At 44.5% G+C, this 20635-nt stretch overlaps 1 protein-coding gene across 14 annotated transcripts in view; it reads right to left on the bottom strand.

Moving 5' to 3' along the window:
• The window catches only part of ARHGEF1 (Rho guanine nucleotide exchange factor 1), a 59700-nt gene that overhangs the window by 32350 nt on the left and 6715 nt on the right, over positions 1-20635 (bottom strand). For all 14 annotated transcript variants that reach the window (XM_087940118.1, XM_087940114.1, XM_026715391.2 and 11 more), the window contains exons 2-7: positions 10449-10550; positions 9660-9743; positions 7214-7333; positions 5140-5241; positions 4850-4892; positions 870-975 (exon numbers count right to left, since the gene is read on the bottom strand). In XM_087940118.1, the coding sequence (XP_087796244.1) occupies positions 870-975; positions 4850-4892; positions 5140-5241; positions 7214-7333; positions 9660-9743; positions 10449-10475 (482 nt within the window). In that variant the 5' untranslated portion in view covers positions 10476-10550. The remainder of the gene's footprint in view (positions 1-869; positions 976-4849; positions 4893-5139; positions 5242-7213; positions 7334-9659; positions 9744-10448; positions 10551-20635) is intronic.

Genomic DNA, 20635 nt, shown 5'->3' on the forward strand with positions numbered 1-20635 from the left:
TAATAGACTATAGCTATACTGTTAGTACATTATTACTATACTATTACTATACTATTACATTTCCTAGGACTTTGTTCTACTGGGCAACCCTAAGAGAAGCTGAAGTCTCTTTAAAGGAGCACTAACAAGGGGTTGTAGTAGGCCTCTCAAAAGTCTCCTTTCCTCTTTGAATCAACAACACAACCCATCCTTGCAATGAACTCAGTCCACTTATATCTAGTTTTTGGAATCAAAAGCCTTGTTAAGATATTTAAATTTAGTAGCTGGAGTAATGGGATTGAACAGTGAGCCAAGTCACACCGTTGGGGTTGATTGATTGGAAAGGGCGGGCTCCTGCATGAGGCAATCTGCGCTGCGATTGGTTATTGTGGGTGTAAAAGGGGAGTTTCCCTTTTTTCCCGCCTTTTTTTAATCAGCGCGCTTTGTGATTTACCTCACAATGCTCCCGTTTGCCTGCCTATCTTGTTTGCTGTAAATCCAGATGTTAAATATATTTATTTGTATAAAACTATAGGTTTGTGTCAGCATCTCGGACTTCATTTGGACACCAATTGAGCAATTCCCTGACAAGCCAAGATCCAAATTATCCAAATCCTTCTGCAAAGGGTGGTTCTTAAACTGTTTGACCCAATTATATAACAACGGTGACTTGAGGCTGGAATGTCCCATTATTAAGTGATGTAGCCATTAAGATGTGCCACTTAGTGACAGCAGTTCCGGCAATTCCGGTTACCATCATTAAATGAATCCCATGTGGGCATTAACCACAATGCCACGTGGCCGGTATTTGGGACCTCCGGCTTGCGATTTTGATTGTTGGAAGGTGCAATGAAGGCATTTTGGGGTCTTGAGAATTGTCGATTGCAAACCTGAAATCTTCCAACTGCTGGGAGATCTCCACCTCTTGAAAGGATTGGATGTCCTGCAAATATTTTTTCAGTTGGTCTTCCGGGATGAGATCCGGTCTGTTTCGGTCTGCCATTGGAGAAGAAGAAGAAAAACCTAAAAACTCACAGCCAATGTTTGGCAGTCACGGTTTAAGACAGCTTCAGGGGCAAGGAAAAAGAGCCACAAGGGCCCGATTGCCACATAACTCCGACTTCTGTGGGATCCTTGGTCCTCTCTGAGCTTGGTTGTTTTTCTTCCAGACATTTTATTACCAAACTAGATAACTTCATCAGTGTTAGAAGGGAGTAGGGTTTCCGAGGAGGAGGAGAACGGGGTCCTTGGTGCTCTCTGAACTTGGTTGTTTTCTTGCAGACATTTCATTACCCAACTAAGTAACATCATCAGTGATAGAAGGGGGTGGAATTTACTCTCCCTTCTAGCACTGACAGTATCACCTAGTTTGGTATAATGAAACATCTGGAAGAAAATAACCAAGAGCACCAAGAACCCCACCATCCTTCTCCTCCTCCACTTTGTAAACCCCGCTCCCTTCTAGCACTGATGATGTTACCTAGTTGGGTCATGAAACGCCCGCAAGAAAATCGCCAAGTTCAGAGAGCAGCAAGGACCCCGCAGTCGTCTTCCTCCTCCTCCTCCTCCTCCTCCTCCTCCCCACAAATCTCACTCTACTTCTGATGAAGTTCTCTAGTTAGATAATGAAATACCTGCAATTAAAATCACCAAGAGCACCTCACACTTCAACCCTGAGTTATAAATATTCTCTTCTATCGGAAACCTCAAGTTCCCCAGCCTTAGCCTAACCAAAGCTTGCAAAGGTTTTGTCAATTCGACGCTGAAAGAATCCATTTCCAACGTGGATTTTGCACGGGTCCAATTCACACAGATTCCTGGTATGGAGATTTCCTCCTGTTCCATCCCATGTCTAAATTCGTCCTGCCACAAAAGAGCCCCTGTGAAACGCTGCATCGCTCAGGACTTTCATTTTGTGGTTAGCGGCCTTCTAGTCCAGGGGGATATTTTTGCTGCTATATTTGTACAAATACAGAAATAAAAAAAATAAAAAAAGACAAGGAACAACAAAAAAAGAGAACATGACATAAACCTAGAATAAATCTCCCCAAAGCTTTTCCAGCCGTCTTGGCAACTGGCCTGCATAGGAGGGCTGGGTCCGCTGTGGCGAGCTGGGAACCATTGAGGGATTTGAAGTCCCTTCCAGCGGGAGGGTCCTCGGCTGAGATTTTTTGTGCAAACACAGCAAGAGCGAGGCAAATTGTTTGCAGCTGCTCCCATGCCACAGTCCCTGGCCCGCTCCCATAAAGGAAGTTGTCCCCGGGGCAGAAGAAACCTAGCTAGAATTACAAGGCAGCCATTTGTAAGGTGGTGCAGCTGTTGGAAGACACATGCTCTCCTCCAGCACGTGGAAGAGGGAACAATTCTGGATTTGATCCGCAGTTGATCTCCGTGAGATCCACAGGGCGGTGATCTGGCGAGGCCCAAGAAGGATCTCAGATCAAAAATAAGAACATGGGAAAAATGTGGGCGAGTGAGAGAGAAAGCTATTAATAGTCACGGCAGCGTTTTTCAACCTTGGCAAGTTTTTAAAATGTTTGGACTTCATCTTCCAGCATGCTGGTTGGAGAATCCTCACTTAACGCTCTATGATTTGAATTCTACCACTTGCTACAGGTTTGCAATTATTTAATAGACATTTATTCTATACTGTTTTAGTGGTGAAGGCACCAGTCTAGAAACCAGGAGGCTGTGAGTTCTAGTCTTGCCCTAGGTATGAAAGCCAACTGGGTGACTTTGGACTAATCACCAGGAGATGGCGAGTTCTAATCCTGCCTTAGGCAAGAAAGCCAGCTGGGTGACTTTGGGCCAATCCCACTCGCTCTCAGCTCAATGCACCTCATACAGTTATTGTTGTGGGGATGGAGTATTAGGTATATTCCCAGCCCTGCTTTGTTTATAAAAATAAAGGCAGGATTTTTTAAAAAATCCTAAAATAAATAAATACTTAAATGCACAACATAAATAAAATGGGAGTTTCTTGCAACTTTTTCTAAATCAGGAATCTCAGCTATGCTTTAGAGTCTTCTTCTTCTTCTTCTTCTTCTTCTTCTTCTTCTTCTTCTTCTTCTTCTTCTTCTTCTTCTTCTTCTTCTTCTTCTTCTTCTTCTTCTTCTTCTTCTTCTTCTTCTTCTTCTTCTTCTCTTCTTCTTCTTCTTCTCCTTCTCCTTCTCCTTCTCCTCCTCCTCCTCTTCCTCCTCCCCAACCTCCTCCAACTAAGAGTCCTTCTTTACAGAAAACAGTGACAGGATGTCGTTCAGCCCTTCCCCCCTCTAGTTTTTTGGGCAAGGAGCTCAAAGCTCTTCCCCACCCTGGAAATGAGATTTATGCTCTGCCTACACAGCTTCCAATTGACCTCCTAACCCCTCCTGCCATTTCAGGATCCCTTTGAGCGAAAAGAGAAAAGAAAAAGAAATAGAAAAAGAAAAAAAAACACCAGCCTTCGGAGCTGGTATTGGTATGTGGGCTCGCCCACAAGCATGTGGCTTTTCTCAGGCATGGTGTTGCACCCTGCAGGTGTGGCCGCTAGGGGACACTCGGAAGCTATGAAACCAGTTGGCCCTCTACCCACCCACCCCCAACAGGCTCCTGCATGGCACAGAGAGAGAGAGAGAGAAACCCTCAGAGATGAGATAATTGTTGGCAGGAAAACAGCAGCTCTCCAACTGTTCTCCAAACTCTTTAGCTTCCTGTCTTTCATTTAGTTTCACCCACCCCAGCAGCTGTAGCAAAACCAAGGGGTAGTGTGTGTGTGCGTGTGTGTGTGTGTGTGTGTGTGTGTGTGTGTGTGTGTGTGTGTGTAGGGTTGGTGGGTGAGAGGAGAGGGACTGACAGAGCTGGAGAAGTTTAGAGAGTGAGTGGGACCTGCGGCTTGGATCGGAGTCGGCCAACTGGAACAAGTAGCTGAACCCACCTCATGTCTTGCACCACTGTGGAAAGTTTACACAATTGTTATGTGTGGACCCATGAGTGTAATGCCTGCCTCTTCTCTCCTAGGGCCCCTCACCTAGCAGTAAGCCTCACGATGAACGCTGACTTTCAAAAGGTTCAAAGGGATATTTTCACCTTTCCTTCTGTCTAAAATTTCAGGGCTGTCCAACCTGAGCAACTTGAAGACTTGTGGACACTTCAACTCCCAGAGTTCTCTAGTTCTCACCCCTTCAGGCGGCATCCAAATGAGCTAAAACTTTACTCTTTCAAAGTAAACAATCTAACAAACTATAATTAACACAATTCAATTACACCGTGTATGCTCCTGAATGCTCCTGAACCAATGAGGTGAAAGAATACATGTTTCCGAATTGAACCAGAAAGGCAAAACCAAACTGATCCAAGTTAAGAATTCTGTTCAAATATCCGAACTGAAATAGTTCCATTTTTCAATGGAATTCACAATTTAAACCAGATTTTACATGAGTCACTCTGGCCAAAATAACAACCATAGGCTGTATTTGTTTTCTCCAGTTGCCGGAATATGTTCTACAATGGAAAGGATTATGCGCACGGAACCAAATAAAAGAGATTTATGCAAATAATTGCTTAAATCGGTTTTCTCCAATCTGATGTCCTTCCAGATGGGTTCAGACTGCAACTCCCATAACTCCCAGCTAATATGGCCAACAAAACCTTAATATCCAGTTAGGAAAGGCTGGTGTATAACAGAAGCTACACGATCTTTAGGGCAATCTCACCTAGACTGTGAAAATCAACCTCACCACCGGAGGGCAGCAAATCGATTTTAAAAAAAAAAAAGCTTGCAAGTTTTGCTGCCCTCTGGTGGTCATCTGGATTTCTGCAGCTCACATCTGATCCTTTTGTAAACTCTGCTTCAGATTATGCTACATAATACCCCGTGAAAGTTGGCTCTTACCCAGTTCAAATTGCACAGCATTCGGAACAGGGACTCGCAGCAGCTGTGAAAGAGGGAAGAGAACGCAAGGAACAGATAAGAACGCAGTGACTGAAAATAAAGCAACGATCAATCATGAAGACTATCTGGAGCCTTTATAAGTTCCTACTACCCTGTGAACCAGGGGAACAAGAACTAATGGTGTAAACCTGACCTAGAAGGCAAACAAAAGGACTCCGCCCCTCATTGCCAATTATCATTATTTGGGGTAGAATATTTCTTTTCAAAAGATCTTCCCAGGGTCTACTCACCCCAGTTTTGTCCAAGAAGGCATGGCAAAAATCCACAAATTGCTTCTTGGCTTCCTTGGGCCCGAGGCGGTTTAGAATGAGGTCCACATGCAGGTAACAGAGCTGCAGAGAGAGAGAATATTAAAGGAAACCCACAAAAGCTACTAAAGGGACTAAGTTTGTGTTGTTTTCTTGCAGACGTTTCATTGCCCAACTAAGTAACATCATCAGTACTAGAAGAGAGGGGGATTTGCTTGCTCTCTGAACAAACAAACGCAAGAGAGCAAGCCCTGCTCCCTTTCTGGCACCGATGAGTTGGGTAAAATGTCTGCAAGAAACCACCAAGCTCAGAGACCTCACCACCACCCCAGGGACCCCACAGTCCTCTTCCTCCCCTTCTCCTCGTCCTCTACTCCACAAACTCCATTCCCTTCTGGCACTGATGACGTTACCTAGTTTGGTCATGAAACACCTGCAAGAAAACCAGCAAGCTCAGAGCAGCACCAAAGACCCCACGGTTCAATCCTGAGCTAGAAATATTTTCTTCTATCACTATTGAAAAAAAGGAGAACTCGACTTCTGGTTGAGATTTGCAAAACTTCCTCACTTGGCCCGCTTTTCTAAATTCGCCGCGATGCCAGAGGTCCAATTTGTGAAGAATGAAAGCAAAGTGTGGTAGAAGGTAGCCTGGAGGGAAGGGCTGCTTTGCAGAGGGCAAAGAGGCACCTGAGCTTGGAAAATCCAATCAGGAGGAAGCGGGTTAAAATAGCTCCTCCTTAGTACATCTCTACTGTTTTCCAGAGTACACCTGTAGTTATGGCTGGGGAATTGCAGTCCACCCATCTTAAAATTGGAGTGTGGGGAGTGAGTGGAAAAATCGAGACAACTGGAATTGAAAATTTGCCCCCTTTTAAGAGACACACTCAAGCAATCTTTAAAATAACTAGCAATAATAAACTGAGAACTCATGGTGGGATATCGGACTTATTATGAGGTCCCAGGCAGTTTTCCTTTTTCTGTTTGAAGGTGTTTCTCCTCACGCTGATGACTATGTCATGTTTGTCGCCCTTGACAACAATCTCTGTTGTCCATTGCCAGTTTGACTGCCACTATATTATGTCACACCTTAATGTTACTTAAGGAGGGTGGCAAGTACCATGCAATTTCCCTTCCTGTCACACTAGACTCATCCAGTCCAGCAAGAAATGCACCAGTGATTCTTCTACAGCTGTGTTTCTCAACTTTAGTAACTTTTAACAGATGACAGATAATCAGAGTTGGAAGGGGCCTTGTTGGTTATTTAGTCCAACCCCTCTACCCAAGCAAGAGACCCTACACCATTTCTGACAAATGGCAGTCCAATCTCTTCTTGAAAGTCAAGTGATGGCACTCCCACAACTTCCGAACGCAACTTCTGTTCCCTTGGTTGATTGTTCTCACTGTCAGAAAGTTTCTCCTTATTTCCAGGTTGAATCTCTCCTTGTTCAGTTTCCATCCATTATCCCTTGTCTGGCCTACAGGTGCTTTAGAAAATAGCTTGACCCCCTTCCTCCTCTCTGGGGCAGCCCCTCAAATATTGGAAGATGCTCTCCTGTCTCCCCTGGTCCTTCTCTTCCCTAGACTAGCCAGGCCCAGTTCTTGAAACTGTTCATCGTATATTTTGGCTTCCAGTCCCCTCATCATCCTGGTTGCTCTTCTCTGTACTTTTTCCTAGAGTCTCAACATCTTTTTTACCTCAACATTTTGTCTCAACATTTTATTTTTTACTTTAAAATGGGTGGACTTCAATTCCCAGAATTCCATAGCCAGCACTGAAATCTTGCCTTGGAATTCAATCCACGGCCCAGCCCAGCACATCCATGTGAAGAGTACCAGCATGGACAAGTGCGTCTTCAGTGCCTGTGGCACTGCAATGTACGTTTAAATTTTGGAGATCTGTCTCTAGCAGCTTCAGTAGAGAGAGGGTGTGGCATTTCATGGCGGTTAGTTTCTAGGTTACGGGGGGCGGGGGCGGAGGGAAGTTGTGCAGAAGAGGAACAGAGTTAAGGCAGTTGCAGTAAAAAAAACACACACACACAAGGATGTGTCAGCTCACCACAGGGCTTGAGTCAAACTGCAACACCACATGTTGTATAAAAACCATCAGGTAGGCAGGATGCTTCATCAAGATCTCCAGGTTTTGGAACAAACTGGTTTGAGTGTCCGGATGCTGGAACTGTGGAGAGAATCCAAAATAGAAAAATGAGAAATAGCTAGATAGGGTCCATGGTGCTCTCCGAGCTTGGTAGTTTTCCTGCAGACGTTTCATTACCCAACTAGATAACATCATCAGTGCCATGAAGGAGTGGCATTTGCTATTATTTTTATATACTAGTATCTTGCCCTGGGTATATACTGTAAGTGTATTAACCAGTGGAACAACTTGCCTCCAGAAGTTGTGAATGCTCCAACAGTGGAAGTTTTAAAAAAGATGTTGGATAACCATTTGTCTGAAGTGATGTAGGGTTTCTTGCCTAGACAGGGGGTTGGACTAGAAGACCTCCAAGGTCTCTTCCAACTCTGTTATTCTATTCTATTCTATTCTATTCTATTCTATTCTATTCTATTCTATTCTATTCTATTCTATTCTATTCTTCTAGCACTGATTAAGTTACCTATTTGGATAATGAAATATCTGCAAGAAAACCACCAAGCTCAGAAAGCACTAAGGGCCCCACAATTCAACCCTGAGCTACAAATATTCTTTTCTGTCGGTACCAGAAATAGCTTTCTTAGCCATCTTCAACACCCTTGGGAATGGGTACCATAAGGCCAGCTGTCTGTTTCTTCCATCTCCTGTTCAGATCCTTCTGTGGTTTTCATCCCATCCAGCATTAACAAGAACTTCAAAAGAATCTCCAGGCCAGCAGCTGATCAAATCTGGCCCTTTATGCTGCATGTTCAACTCAATGCGTTCGGGAAATGCTCAAGTATACACCGGAGCGGTGTTTTATCAATCTTGGCTGCTTGAAGATGGGTGGACTTCAACTCCCAGAATTCCCCAGCCAGCATGCTGGCTGGGGAATTCTGGGAGTTGAAGTCCATTCATCTTTAAGCAGCCAAGGCTGAGAAAACCAACCTAGAGTATTATGTGATTCTAGCTGGAAGAACCAATTTTGGTCTAACGCAGTATTCCTCAACCTTGGTGACTCGAGGGGGTATGGACTTCATTTCCCAGAATTCTCCAGCCACCATGTCTTGGGTTGAGACATCTTCAAGTTGGCATGTTTGAGAAACACTACACAGGAGCATTATTATTTTTTGTAATCTTCTGTTGTGATCCCTGAGAAGATGGCCTATTTATGATTCTGCCCAACCAGATAGTAACATCTAGCTGACTTTGCCTGATCTCAAAAGCTTAAAAGGATGGATTTGGTTAGTATCCGGAAGGGAGATCACCCAGGAAATCTCAGGATAAAAAGCCTGATTTAGAAGTTAAACAAAAAAAAAACCTGGGAAAAGACAATAGGAAATTACTTCTATAGAAAAAACAAACGGCATACCTATTTCATGAAATCACCAAGATCTGTGCAACCATTTTAAAGATCCACCCGAGTGTCTAAAATTGTGGGTCATCCCAGTTTGATAGCAGTGAGCTTCATAATTTAAATTTACATTTCCTGAAGAAGTCCTTCCTTTTTCACTCCTAAATTTTCCTTCCCAGGTACCATCTGGGTAACTATCTCGGCTGGAAACACAGAAGTACTAGATTCCTGCATTTGACAGGAGATTGGACTAGATCTGTGATGGCGAACTTATGGCACGCGCGCCACAAATGGCACACAGAGCCATTTGTAGGGCATGTGAGCCCCAGCCAAAGTTACCTGTACTGCGCATGCACACCTGCCAGCTGATTTTTGGCCTGTTTGAGGCCTTTTTCTCCCTCCCAGGACTCGAGGGAAGCCACTGCAGCCTTTGGAAATACCAGAAGTGCCAAAATGGGCCCATTTTTCAGCCTCCAAAGGCTGCAGAGGCTTCCCTCGAGCCTCCAGGAGGGCAAAAACGGCCTCAAACAGGCCAAAAATCAGTTGGGAGATGCATGCATGCTCAGTGCAGGTAAGGAGGGGTTGCATGTGCATACACAGGGGGGGGACAGAGCGCACTGCATTGTGGGTGCTGGTGCACACATGCGCGTGATATCGGCACACCCCAACAAAAAGGTTTCGCCATCACTGGACTAGATCACCTTCAAGTTCCCTTCCCACCTCTGCATTCTACCATTCTTGGAGTCACAAATAACTCTGAGCTTGATTTCCCCCCCGTTCCCATATCCGGCATGATTCAATAAACTACAGCTAGTCCTCAATTTATGATTGTAACGGAGCCTGCTTATCACCTGTCCTAAGTTGAGGACTATCTGTAGGCATGATAACAGAAATAACAATTACTTCCACGTTTTTCCCCAGACTAATCTCTCTGCCTTTCCATGGAGGAGACCCACTTAATCTTCTTAATCTTCTTAAGGCCCCTCTTGCATTTGTTCTGCTAATTTCCCCACTTACAGGTTCAATGTCATTTTCAAAATCCTCATCTTCTGCACCAATGATGGACATAGCCGCGCCCCCTTGAGCTCCCAGGGCTGAACTCTGGAGGAAAAGAAAAACACCAGACATCCCCAAGGTCATTGGGGGGGGGGTGTTTCACCCCCCCCAGCCCACACCCCACTATCTGTCTGTCCGTCTATCTACCTACTTGCAATCTATCTGTTTCTCTGTCATCTGTGATTTATCTATCGGCCTGCCTGTCTACCTACTTTCCTACCTGACTGTCATCTGGCTGTCATCTATCTATCTGTTATCCATCTACCAGTATCTATCTATCTATCTATCTATCTATCTATCTATCTATCTATCTATCTATCTATCTATCTATCTATCTATCTACCTACCTACCTACCTACCTACCTACCTACCTATCATCCATATCTATCTATCTATCTATCTATCTATCTATCTATCTATCTATCTATCTATCATCATCATCCATCCCTATCTACCTATCTACCTATCTACCTACCTATCATCTATCTATCTATCACCTACCTACCTGTCATCCGTCTATCTGTGTCTGTCTGTCTCTCTGCCTACCTACCTTCCTGTCTGTCATCTACCTGTCATCCATCCATCCACCTATCTGTCATCCATCTATCTATCTGCATCTATCTGTCTGTCATCTGTCATCTATCTGTCTGTTTTTCTGCCTGGCATCTATCTATCTACCCATCCAGCCATTTATCCACCCGCCCACTCCCTTCCATCCTAACTGCAAGCACACCCCAGCTGATGACTTACTCCATTGTAACCCTCCTCTAACTCCATTCTGCCCCCTTGGGGGGGTGGGAGGGTCCCCAGAACCTGAGTCAGGGTGTCCAAATAGCCTGGATCAGCAGACACCTAGTGGGACAGAAATAGGACAATAATTATAATATGCACAACAGTGTGACATCACAAGGGTCTGTTCTTTCGCTGGCATTAGCCTTCATTTGCATCTAGTCCTTCTTAAGGATGCCATAATGTTTTGACGCATTATTATCATGATGGCTCATTGCAGTCAGCCAGATGTTGAGATTGGATTTGGCATTTCTGTCCCACTATTGGATCCTTCCAAAAGACCTGTGACAGGCAGATATGGATAAATGGATAACCTCTATCACCAATGCATGACCTCAGAATTGTAAATCAATTCTTTTCCCTTTTTTCCTCTGATAAAATATTCCATGTCTGGGGTTATTTGAAAATCATCATTATCCATATTTTGTTAATAAAATGAAATTCAAGGTAGAGAAAAGTAAAGCCCTATACTTAGGCAAGAAAAACCAAAGGAACTCACACAGACTGGATGAAACCAGGTTTAATAGCAGTAACTGGGAGAAGGATTTTGGACTCTCAGTCGACAACCAGCTAAATAGGAGCCAGCAGTGTGCAGCAGCAGCAGCCAAAAAAGCTAATGCAATCCTAAATTGCATTAACAGAGGGATACAATCAAGATCAAGAGAGGTACTAATACCACTCTATAAAGCCTTAGAAAGGCCACACCTAGAGTACTGCATCCAGTTTTGTTCACCACATTATAAAAATAGATGTTGAGACTCTAGAAAAAGTACAGAGAAGAGCAACCAGGATGATGAGGGGACTGGAGACTAAAACATATGAAGAATGGTTGCAGGAACTGGACTTCGCTAGTCTAGTAAAGAGAAGGACCAGGGGAGACAGGAGAGCAGCCTTCCAAGATTTGAGGGGCTGCCACAGAGAGGAGGAGGAAGGGGTCAAGCTATTTTCTAAAGCATCTGTAGGCCAGACAAGGAATAATGGATGGAAACTGAACAAGGAGAGATTCAACCTGGAAACAAGGAGAAACTTTCTGACAGTGAAAACGATCAACCGATGGAACAGAATTTCCCTTCGGAAGTTGTGGGAGCTTCATCCCTGGAGGCTTCCCAGAAGAGACTGTACTGCCATCTGTCAGAAATGGTGTAGGGTCTCCTGCTTGGGCGGGGGGACGGGTTGGACTAGATGACCTACAAGGTCCCTGCCAACTCTGTTAACTTAGTTTTGTTTTCTCTGAATTCTAGACAGAGGTCCAACCTTCCATCAGATAGAACCGTCTTCCAACTCCCTGAATGGATTGAAGACATCCAACACGGTTTTAGTTTGGGGTGTGGGACGAAGACAAACGCCTCCAGCCCATCTCCAGGGATATTGGCGGGGGGAGAAAAAATAAAAAGAGGTATAGAATGAGTGGCAGGGGAGATTTCACACACAGGAAGGTATTCAGGCTGCCCCCCCCCTCCAGCCCCCATTACTCAGAAATTCCTGCCTTAGGTGGAGGTGAGTGTGTGGCATGAATACCGCCTCTGTTACCTACAAAGAGGCCTCAGACAAGCAGTCAGGAAAGCCCACACCCCACAGGCAGCCTGACTCACGGAGGGCATCTTTCCAAGAGGCTGACTGGTTGGCACTAGGGCAAGGAGCGGCTCCTTTTGGGAAGGGGAAAATGGGTCAATGCTGGGGGGGCGGGGGGGAGAAATATCAGCACCCCGTTGCAACATCCTGGAGGTCTCTAGGGTGGGATTCTGTCCAACAACAGAGGTGGGATTCAGCCGGTTCTGACCAGTTCTGGAGAACCAGTAGCGGAAATTTTGAGTCGTTTGGAGAACCGGCAAATACCGCCTCTGACTGGCCCCGCCCCCATCTATTCTCCGCCTCCCGAGTCCTGGCTGATTGGCTGGGTCTCCTTTGGTTGCCCTGCAGAGGAGAACGGAGCTGGAAAGCAGGTTAGCGGGGTGGGGAGGGAATGCGGATTTTGCAGTAACCTTTCCCCAGGAGTAGGGACTGAATGGGGATTTTGCAGTATCCTTCCCCTGCCACGCCCACCAAGCCACGCCCACCAAGCCACACACCACACCCACCAAGCCACGCCCACAGAACACCACGGCTACCAAGCCAGGCCAAAGCTGGGTCTTCTTTGGTTGCCCTGCAGAGGAGAACGGAGCTGGAAAGCAGGTTAGTGGGGTGGGGAGAGAATGGGGATTTTGCAGTATCCTTCCCCTGCCACGCCCACCAAGCCACGCCCACAAAACCGATAGTAAAAAAAAAAATCTGAATCCCACCACTGGTCCGACAGCACTTAAAACAGGCAATCCTCGACTTACGACAACTGAGCCCCACGTTTCTGCTGTTAATTCAAGACCCTCGTGGAGTGGGTTTTGTCCCATTTTACGACCACAGTTGTTAAGTGAATCCCTGTAGCTGATAAGGTTGTTAAAGTGAGTCTGGTTTCCCCATGGAGTTTGCTGGTGAGAAGGTTGTGCAACCCTCCCATGACCTTCGGACACAGCAATGGTTATAAGAACGAACCAGCTGCATAAGTACATAAGATTGTATTCTTGTATTTTTATTTGAAACAATGTTAGAAAACTGGATCTTTATATGATTTAACAAAATACCAAAAAATGCATAAATGATAACGTTTAATATACTATGGATTATTGTTTTAATTATATTATAAATTTATTGTTTTTCTATCTTAAAATAGTAGTAGGTAGTTTTAGAATGTGCTAAGCAGAATCGGAATGAGAATTATATATTATTTTAAGTGTTAAATTTAGGGGAAAGATATAAAGGCGTCATACTTCAAACAGTGATTACAGGAGAAATGTTGTGTTAATAAGAAAAGAAAAATAGATGATTACAGAACGGACAAAAGATATCAGTATAATGATCTAAAATTGAGATGAAATAATATAAAATAGAATTCAGAGAGTGAAAAGAGGGGAGAAGCCATATAGAAAATATAGAATGGTAAATAAGATATGAAATGGTATATAAAGTGAGCATGAACTTGATTTATGTCTATACTAAAAGATGTAACCCGGGACTAGGCCGCTTTCCAGAAAGAAGTTTTATGTTTTGTGTTTTGTTTATGTATGTTTGTTTGAAAATTAATGAAATTCTTTAAAAAAAAAAAAAAAGAACGAACCAGCTGCCAAGCATCTAGATTTTGGTCACACGGTGACAGAGATGCGGCAGCTGCCGCAAGTTTGAAAAACGGTCATAAATCACTGTTTTCCAGTGCCATTGTAACTTCGAAGGTCTCTAAGTGATCTGTTGTACCTCGACAACTACCTGTACCAATAGCACTTAAGATTTATATAATGCTCCATAGTGATTTTACAGCAGGGTCCCCTACCCTCAAGTCTGTGGACTGGCACCGGGCCACGGCATGCCAGAAACGTGGCCACATAAACAAGCGAAGCCCCATTTGTGGGAGGTAGGCAGAGCACGAAGCCTCTGGTCCTCCATGGAAAAATCTCTCTCCACAGAACCGATCCTTGAGGAGCTGCTGATTTACAGCCCGCTCTAAGTGGTTTACAGAGTCAGCCTCTGGCCCCCAAAAATCTGGGTCCTCATTTGACCAACCTGGGAAGGATGGAAGGCTGAGTCAACCTTGAGCCTGTCAGGATCAAACTCCAGACAGTGGGCAGAGTTTGCCTGCAGTCCTGCATTCTCACCACTGCACCACAAGAGCTATTTGTAAAATTAAAAGGAGGCAAAAGAGGGAGAGGAGGAGGAGGAGGAGGAGGAGGCAGCTGGGATGTTTGCAAAATGGTGATCCGATGCCCCTGGTGTGCCGCAACTTTTGTAAATAGATGCTGGTTGCCAAGAGGTCAAATTTTGATCAAATGAGCAGTGGGCTGCAACCGTTTTAACAACTGGTTCTGCACACACGCACTTTGTGCGCATGTGCAGCATTCAAGGAATACCAATTTGAACCTCTCCAGCTCATCTTCTAGCCCCATGATGACGAATCTATGGCACGCCTGCCACAGGTGGCACACACAGCCATTTGCGTGGGCACACGAGTCTCAGCCAAAGTTATCTAAACTGCGCATGTGCGCGCCTCCCAGCTGATTTTTGACCTGTTTGAGGCGGGTTTTGCCCTCCCGGGGGGCTCAAGAGAAGCCTAATACTGGAAGTGCCAAAGCGGGCCCATTTTTCAGCCTCCAAAGGCTGCAGAGGCTTCCCTCGAGTCTCCGGGAAGGCAAAAAAAAGGCTTCAAACGGGCCGAAAATCAGCTGGGAGGCGTGTGCATGTGCAGTGTAGGTTAGGGGGCGGGAGGGTGGCATGTGCATGTGCAGGAGGGGCGATGTGCATTGCACTGTAGATGCCGGCACCTGCGCGCTTTTGGCACATCACAACAAAAAGGTTCACCGTCACTATTCTAGCCTTCCCCAGTAAATAGAACAGCTGAGGCACGGTAATGCATTTTGCCACGCAAATCAGTTGAGCTGCAAAAGAAGCATATATAAGACAGGATAAGGGGGCAGCTGGTGGGCGGGCCCAACTGACTGTCATTCATACCGGTTCGCTAGAACCAGTCGGAATTGGCAGCAGTCTACTACTGCAAATGACCATGGGGAGGCTGCGATGGTGGTAAGTCCTTTTTTCCCCCAGTGGCGTTGTTGTTTTGAGCAGCTGCTAAACGCGTGGTTGTAAGTCAAGGACTATCTGTATTCCTTTTTCAGGACTCAGCGCTCCTCCATATAAAGGAACAGTGAAAAGCTGGTGTTAAGGACTGGCTGGCTACTTGCAAGCCGCCTAATGGAAAACCATGGGCTTTTCTTTTTTTTTTTAAGCAGGCCGTTTTGGCACCTAGAAGCTTTGAGGCTCAATAAAATTTGCACAAATTAAATGAAACCAGATTCTGAAGTTCCTTTCGGGACATGTTTACACCCGGCCCATCATAAGCGATTCGTCATTTAGCCACCTGTAGACATAAAAATTAATTCCAGAAGGCAACATAAAATGGAATAAATCAAAAACTCGGTCTTCTTTTGTCATTCTCTAAACAAAAAGAACCGGCCCACAAGAACGAGAAATGCAAACTCGGGACAGTAAACATTATTGAAGACTAGTAGCTTTATAGCTTTATAGGCAGGCTTGCAAGAGTAAGCTGAGTTTGAAACTGAATTTCACGTTTGAAACAGAGAGCTTCCAGCTAAGGATATATTTTCCTTGAAAGAGACTCAGAGCTGTTATTGTTATTAACAGTCATCCCGCCATAGACACACACCCATAAATTCAAGATATAGCTCTTATGTGCATTCCAATGTACTTAGTAGAAAAAAACTGAGCTACTGCTGGATTTCTGCCAATAAACAGACATAAGATTTGCTTAGTGGAAGGGAAATGACAACTACCAAATTACAGCCCAAAAATAAAACTTTGGGAACAACTTGTTAGGTTTTCAGAGGAGCTGGAAACAATCACGTCGGTCTAGTGGTTAAGGATCCACGTTGGGAAACAGGAGACTGGGAATTCTAGTCTCACCTTAAGCATGAAAACAAGCTAGGTGATTTTGGACAATCACCAGGAGACTGGGAATTCTAGTCCTGCTTTAGCCATGAAAGCCAGCTGGGTGACTTTGGGCCAATCACTGGGAGACTGGGAGTTCTAGTCTCACTTTAGGCATAAAAGCCAGCTGGGTGACTTCGGACCAGTCAATCTCTTTCAGCCTAACCCACTTTACAGGGTTGTTGTTGCATGGAAAATAGGAGGAGTAAGGAGTGATGGGTATGTTCGCCGCTCTGAGTTATTTGCAAAAAAAATAAAATAAAGGCGGGTTACAAACAAATAAAACCCCTATAATAATTCCCAGCCAGCAGAGGAGGATGGGAGCTGTGCTAATATATCCAGAGAGGATTAGTCTGGAGAGCACAAAAGCATGTTAGTGAGCCAGCTTTTTTTTTTAATCCATCTCTTTGTTTCCTTGCTACAATAGGAATTAGCCCAACGTTATATACAGTAATCCTGTTCGAATGGGAAAATAAAGTTCCTATAAAAAACGTACTTAAGCGAGGCAAAAACGTGACCAAAAATAGTGCATTGAAGCACCCAAAAATACAAACGCAGTTGCGGTAAGCCAACATCCTCTCTTTTAACCAGGAAATATTTCTCTTGCAAAAGACAGCATGCAAAAGACACAACCCTATCACAGACTAGCACCAATCTTAGGAAGCTGGGAGCAAACAGGAAGCAAATAAATGGAAATTTGCAAATAAAAACAAGGCAACAACAGCTGCCACTATATCAGAGAAGAAACAGAGATCAGTGGTGGTGGTGGGTGTTTTGTTTTGTTTTTTTAAATAAAGAATAACAACTTGTAAAATGTTACCGAACAAAACAGGTTGGAGGCATCAGGGAAGCTATGAGGGTGTAAGATTAGCACACACTAGTTTCCATTGAGAAGTGACTCAAACAAGTTCCTAAACCTTTAATATAGTGTTTCTCAACTTTGGCAGAAGTGTGGACTTCAAATCCCAGGATTCCCCAGCCAGGGCGCTAGCTGGGAAATTCTGGGACTTGAAGTCCAGGTATCTTAAAAGTGACCTAAGTTTAGAACCTCTGCTACAACTACTCTATCATCCAATATCCAACATCATCCAAGGATCTGACCCAGAAGTGGTATTCAGCCGGTTCAGACCGGTTCTCGACAACCGGTAGCGGAAATTTTGAGTAGTTCGGAGAACCGGCAAATGCCACTCCTGACTGGCCCCGCCCCCATCTATTCTCTGCCTCCCGAGTCCCAGCTGATTGGCTGGGTCTTCTTTGGTTGCCCTGCAGAGGAGAACAGAGCTGGAAAGCGGGTTAGTGGGATGGGGAGGGAAGGGGAATGCCTTGCCCACCAAGCCATGCCCACCAAGCCAAACCCTAACCCCCTGGGGACACTGCAACCGTCAGAAATACGAACCGATTGCCAAGCGTCTGAATTTTGATCACATGATCCTGAGGACGCCGCAAAGGTCGTAACTGTGAAAAATGGTCATAAGTCACTTTTTCCAGTGCCATTGTAACTTTGGTCACTAAACAAACTGTTGCTAGTTGAGGACTACTTGTACTTGAAAGGCCCTCAATAGGTGGAGAGTGCCTAAATTTAAAACCATTATGCTCAAGTGGAGATTCTTAGGGGATAATAACAAATGTGAATGCACAGACCGGCCCATGTCGGCTATTACCAGAAACATATGTATCAATAATGAATTATTTTTGGACAACGACAAAGCCAGAAAGGTGGCTTCATTTTGGCATTTTAAAGAGTTGCAGGGGACCTTGGAGGTCTTCTAGTCCAACCCCCTGCTTAGGCAGGAAACCCTATATCATTTCAGACAAATGGTTGTCCAAGCTCTTCTTAAAACCTTCCAGTGATGGAGCATTCACAACTTCTGGAGGCAAATTCTTCCAGGATTTGTGAATGCTCCAACCCTGAAGGTTTGTAAGGAAATTGGACCACCGTTTGTCTGAAACGGTCTAGGTTTTCTTGCCTAAGCAGGGGTTGGACTAGAAGACCTCCAAGGTTTGATCTAGAAACGGAAGAAGAAAAATTCAATATATTCCTCCAATCTTCGCCCTCAGATTATTCCAAACAACAGGCAAGTTTGCGATTGTCGTTAACACCTGCCTTCCTTGGGATTTTCCCTCCTGGCTGAACAAGCCAACATGTGGCTCATCCCGGTTATTAAACAAAAAGAATCAGCCCACGGTATTTTCCGATCACGCCAACTTCCTGGAGCAGGAAGTGATGTAAAGGTATTACACACACAAACACACACACACACACATAACTGCAGAACAAGAGCTATCAGTACATAACCAAGTTTCACAATGCCAGAAGGCTGTAACTTTCTGATAAAAGAAAAGTTAAAAGAGTTAATCAGCTTTCTGCATCTTTGGGCAGCGAAGAGATGTGTAACTCAAGAAAAGGCAATAGGTGTACGATGGATCACGGATGTATGGTAGGTCTAAAAAAAAAATTCTCAACGTTAAATGACATCTTAACACAACCTTTCAAATACCTTAATTGAACTATCTGATCGCTGTTTCTCAAGATGGCCACTTTCGACATGCCTGGACTTCAACTCCCAGGATTCCCCAGCCAGCTGGCTGGGGAATCCTGGGAGTTGAAGTCCAAGCATCTTAAAGTTGCCAAAGTCAAAAAAAACCTCAGGTCTGCATCATGAAAAAAAAACAACCCAAATCTGGATTTGCAGCAGTGATCTCAGGGTCCCATGCACAATACAAAGCAGCCCCATCCCGCCCCCCCACCCTCCAAATTGATGCTCGCTCTCCTTTCCACAAAACCCAAACTGCCCAGGGCTTCTGCTAACAATTTTCCATCTAATTGAAACCCTCCGTGTTTTGAGCTGCTTGGCCAGTTCCTTGTCAAACTTTCCTTCTTGCTCTCCCTTACGGTGGTCCATACTTTTATGGGAATTACAGACCCAATTACATTCCTCTGGCCTTCTCAGGATGCCCCCCAAAAGACTTCCCCTGAGGCTCAGGAAACAGGTAAGAAGAAGAGCCCTTCAAACAAATGGCTGTGCAATCTCTTCCTTAAAAACCTCCTATATTTCTGGTGGCGAGCGGTTCCCCTGATTATTTGTTCTCAGTGTCAGGAAAGGAGGCCACCACAAATGAACCCTACCCCACCCACCAAGTGGGACCTCAAAGCCTGCTAAAAACCGGGGGACACCTAAACACTTGTTAACGCAGGTGCCCTCTGGCCGAGACAACGCACAAGCCAAAAAAAAAAAAAAATAGTTGCAAACAGTTGAAAAACACTTCGCAGAGTAGTAGCAAAAACGAAACCAACCTCACAGGAAATGCCACCCTAACTCACTCCTCATGGTCTTTATCGTCCCCCAAATTACAAACCCGTTTCCTTATTATTATTTTTTATATAACCTATTTTTCTTTCTTTCCTTCCAATCTTACTTTTTTTTCCCCCTGAGCTTTTCCCACCTCAGCTAGGTTTCATTTCCCCCAGAAAACGAACGGAGGAGGTGGAAGGCCCAGGTCCAGAGGGAAGGGCTATGTGAAATATTTTTCCACCCAAGGCTGCAAATTCAACCATGTTAAGAGAAAAAGGAACTTTTCTTTGTCTATCTCTCTCCAGGTAAACTGGCTTCTTTTAGGAGACTGTCTCAGATCTTGGTTTAGCCGAAACAGGGCAGGCGTTGTTGGTCTACCATCGGACAATTTCAGACGACAGTTAAAACCTCTGTTACAGAACATCTAAAGAATAGTCGCAGCCTTCCATTTAAAAATGACTGAAGGAATGTCAGCTGTTATGATAAGAGATAAGATTACAGTGGCAAGCGTCCCAGCATTTTAAACAATACAATAAAAAGTTACAGCAGCTAAAGGATGTACCTATTTCCTGCGGCCATTAAACATGCACATTCAATTTTTAAAGTCACCTCTCTCTCATTTTCCAGTTTCTTCAACCTCTCTGGTGCATGAACCTTTATAGCGAAGGATGTTTTTTTTAAAAAAAAGACTGAGAAAGAACTATCTACCAGTTTTGAACCAAGTCGAATCAAAGAAGGTGAAACCAGTGTAATTTCCTGTTGGAGTCATCACACCACCTAATTATTACAAGTAAGGCGAGCTTGCTAACTTCCCCTCCCTTCTTTTCTGACACCTCCCTTCAATTGTCAAAATTTAGCTTTCTTAAGTTAGGGAAACGGTCTGCTCTCTAAAGCAGCATTTCTGAATTTTGACAACTTTAAGCAGGGTGGACTTCAACTCCCAGCATTCCCCAGCCGGCCATGTTGAAATCCACCCTGCTTAAAGTTGTCAAACTCAGATTTACATCATTTAAAAAAAAAAACTTTAAAAAGAAATAAATCTCTGGATTTGCAACAGGATCCCTTACTTGAAACAGGATTTTTGCATCTATACTCAACTGGTGGGGTCTTGGGTGTCTGAAGCAAAATGGGGGATTCTGGGAGTTGAAGTCCATACATCTTAAAATTACCAAGATTGGGAAACTCATGTCTAGAACATTTTAAAAAAACTAAAAAAGGGACAGTCTGGGATTTGCAACAAGATCTCTTGAAGCAACATTTTTGCATCTGACAGATAACAAATAATCAGAGTTGGAAGGGACCTTGTAGGTCATCAAGTCCAACCCCCCCCCG

Source organism: Pseudonaja textilis, chromosome 10 (genome assembly GCF_049901715.1).
Source record: "Pseudonaja textilis isolate UNSWEBS1 chromosome 10, rPseTex1.2, whole genome shotgun sequence".
Taxonomy (NCBI): domain Eukaryota; kingdom Metazoa; phylum Chordata; class Lepidosauria; order Squamata; family Elapidae; genus Pseudonaja; species Pseudonaja textilis.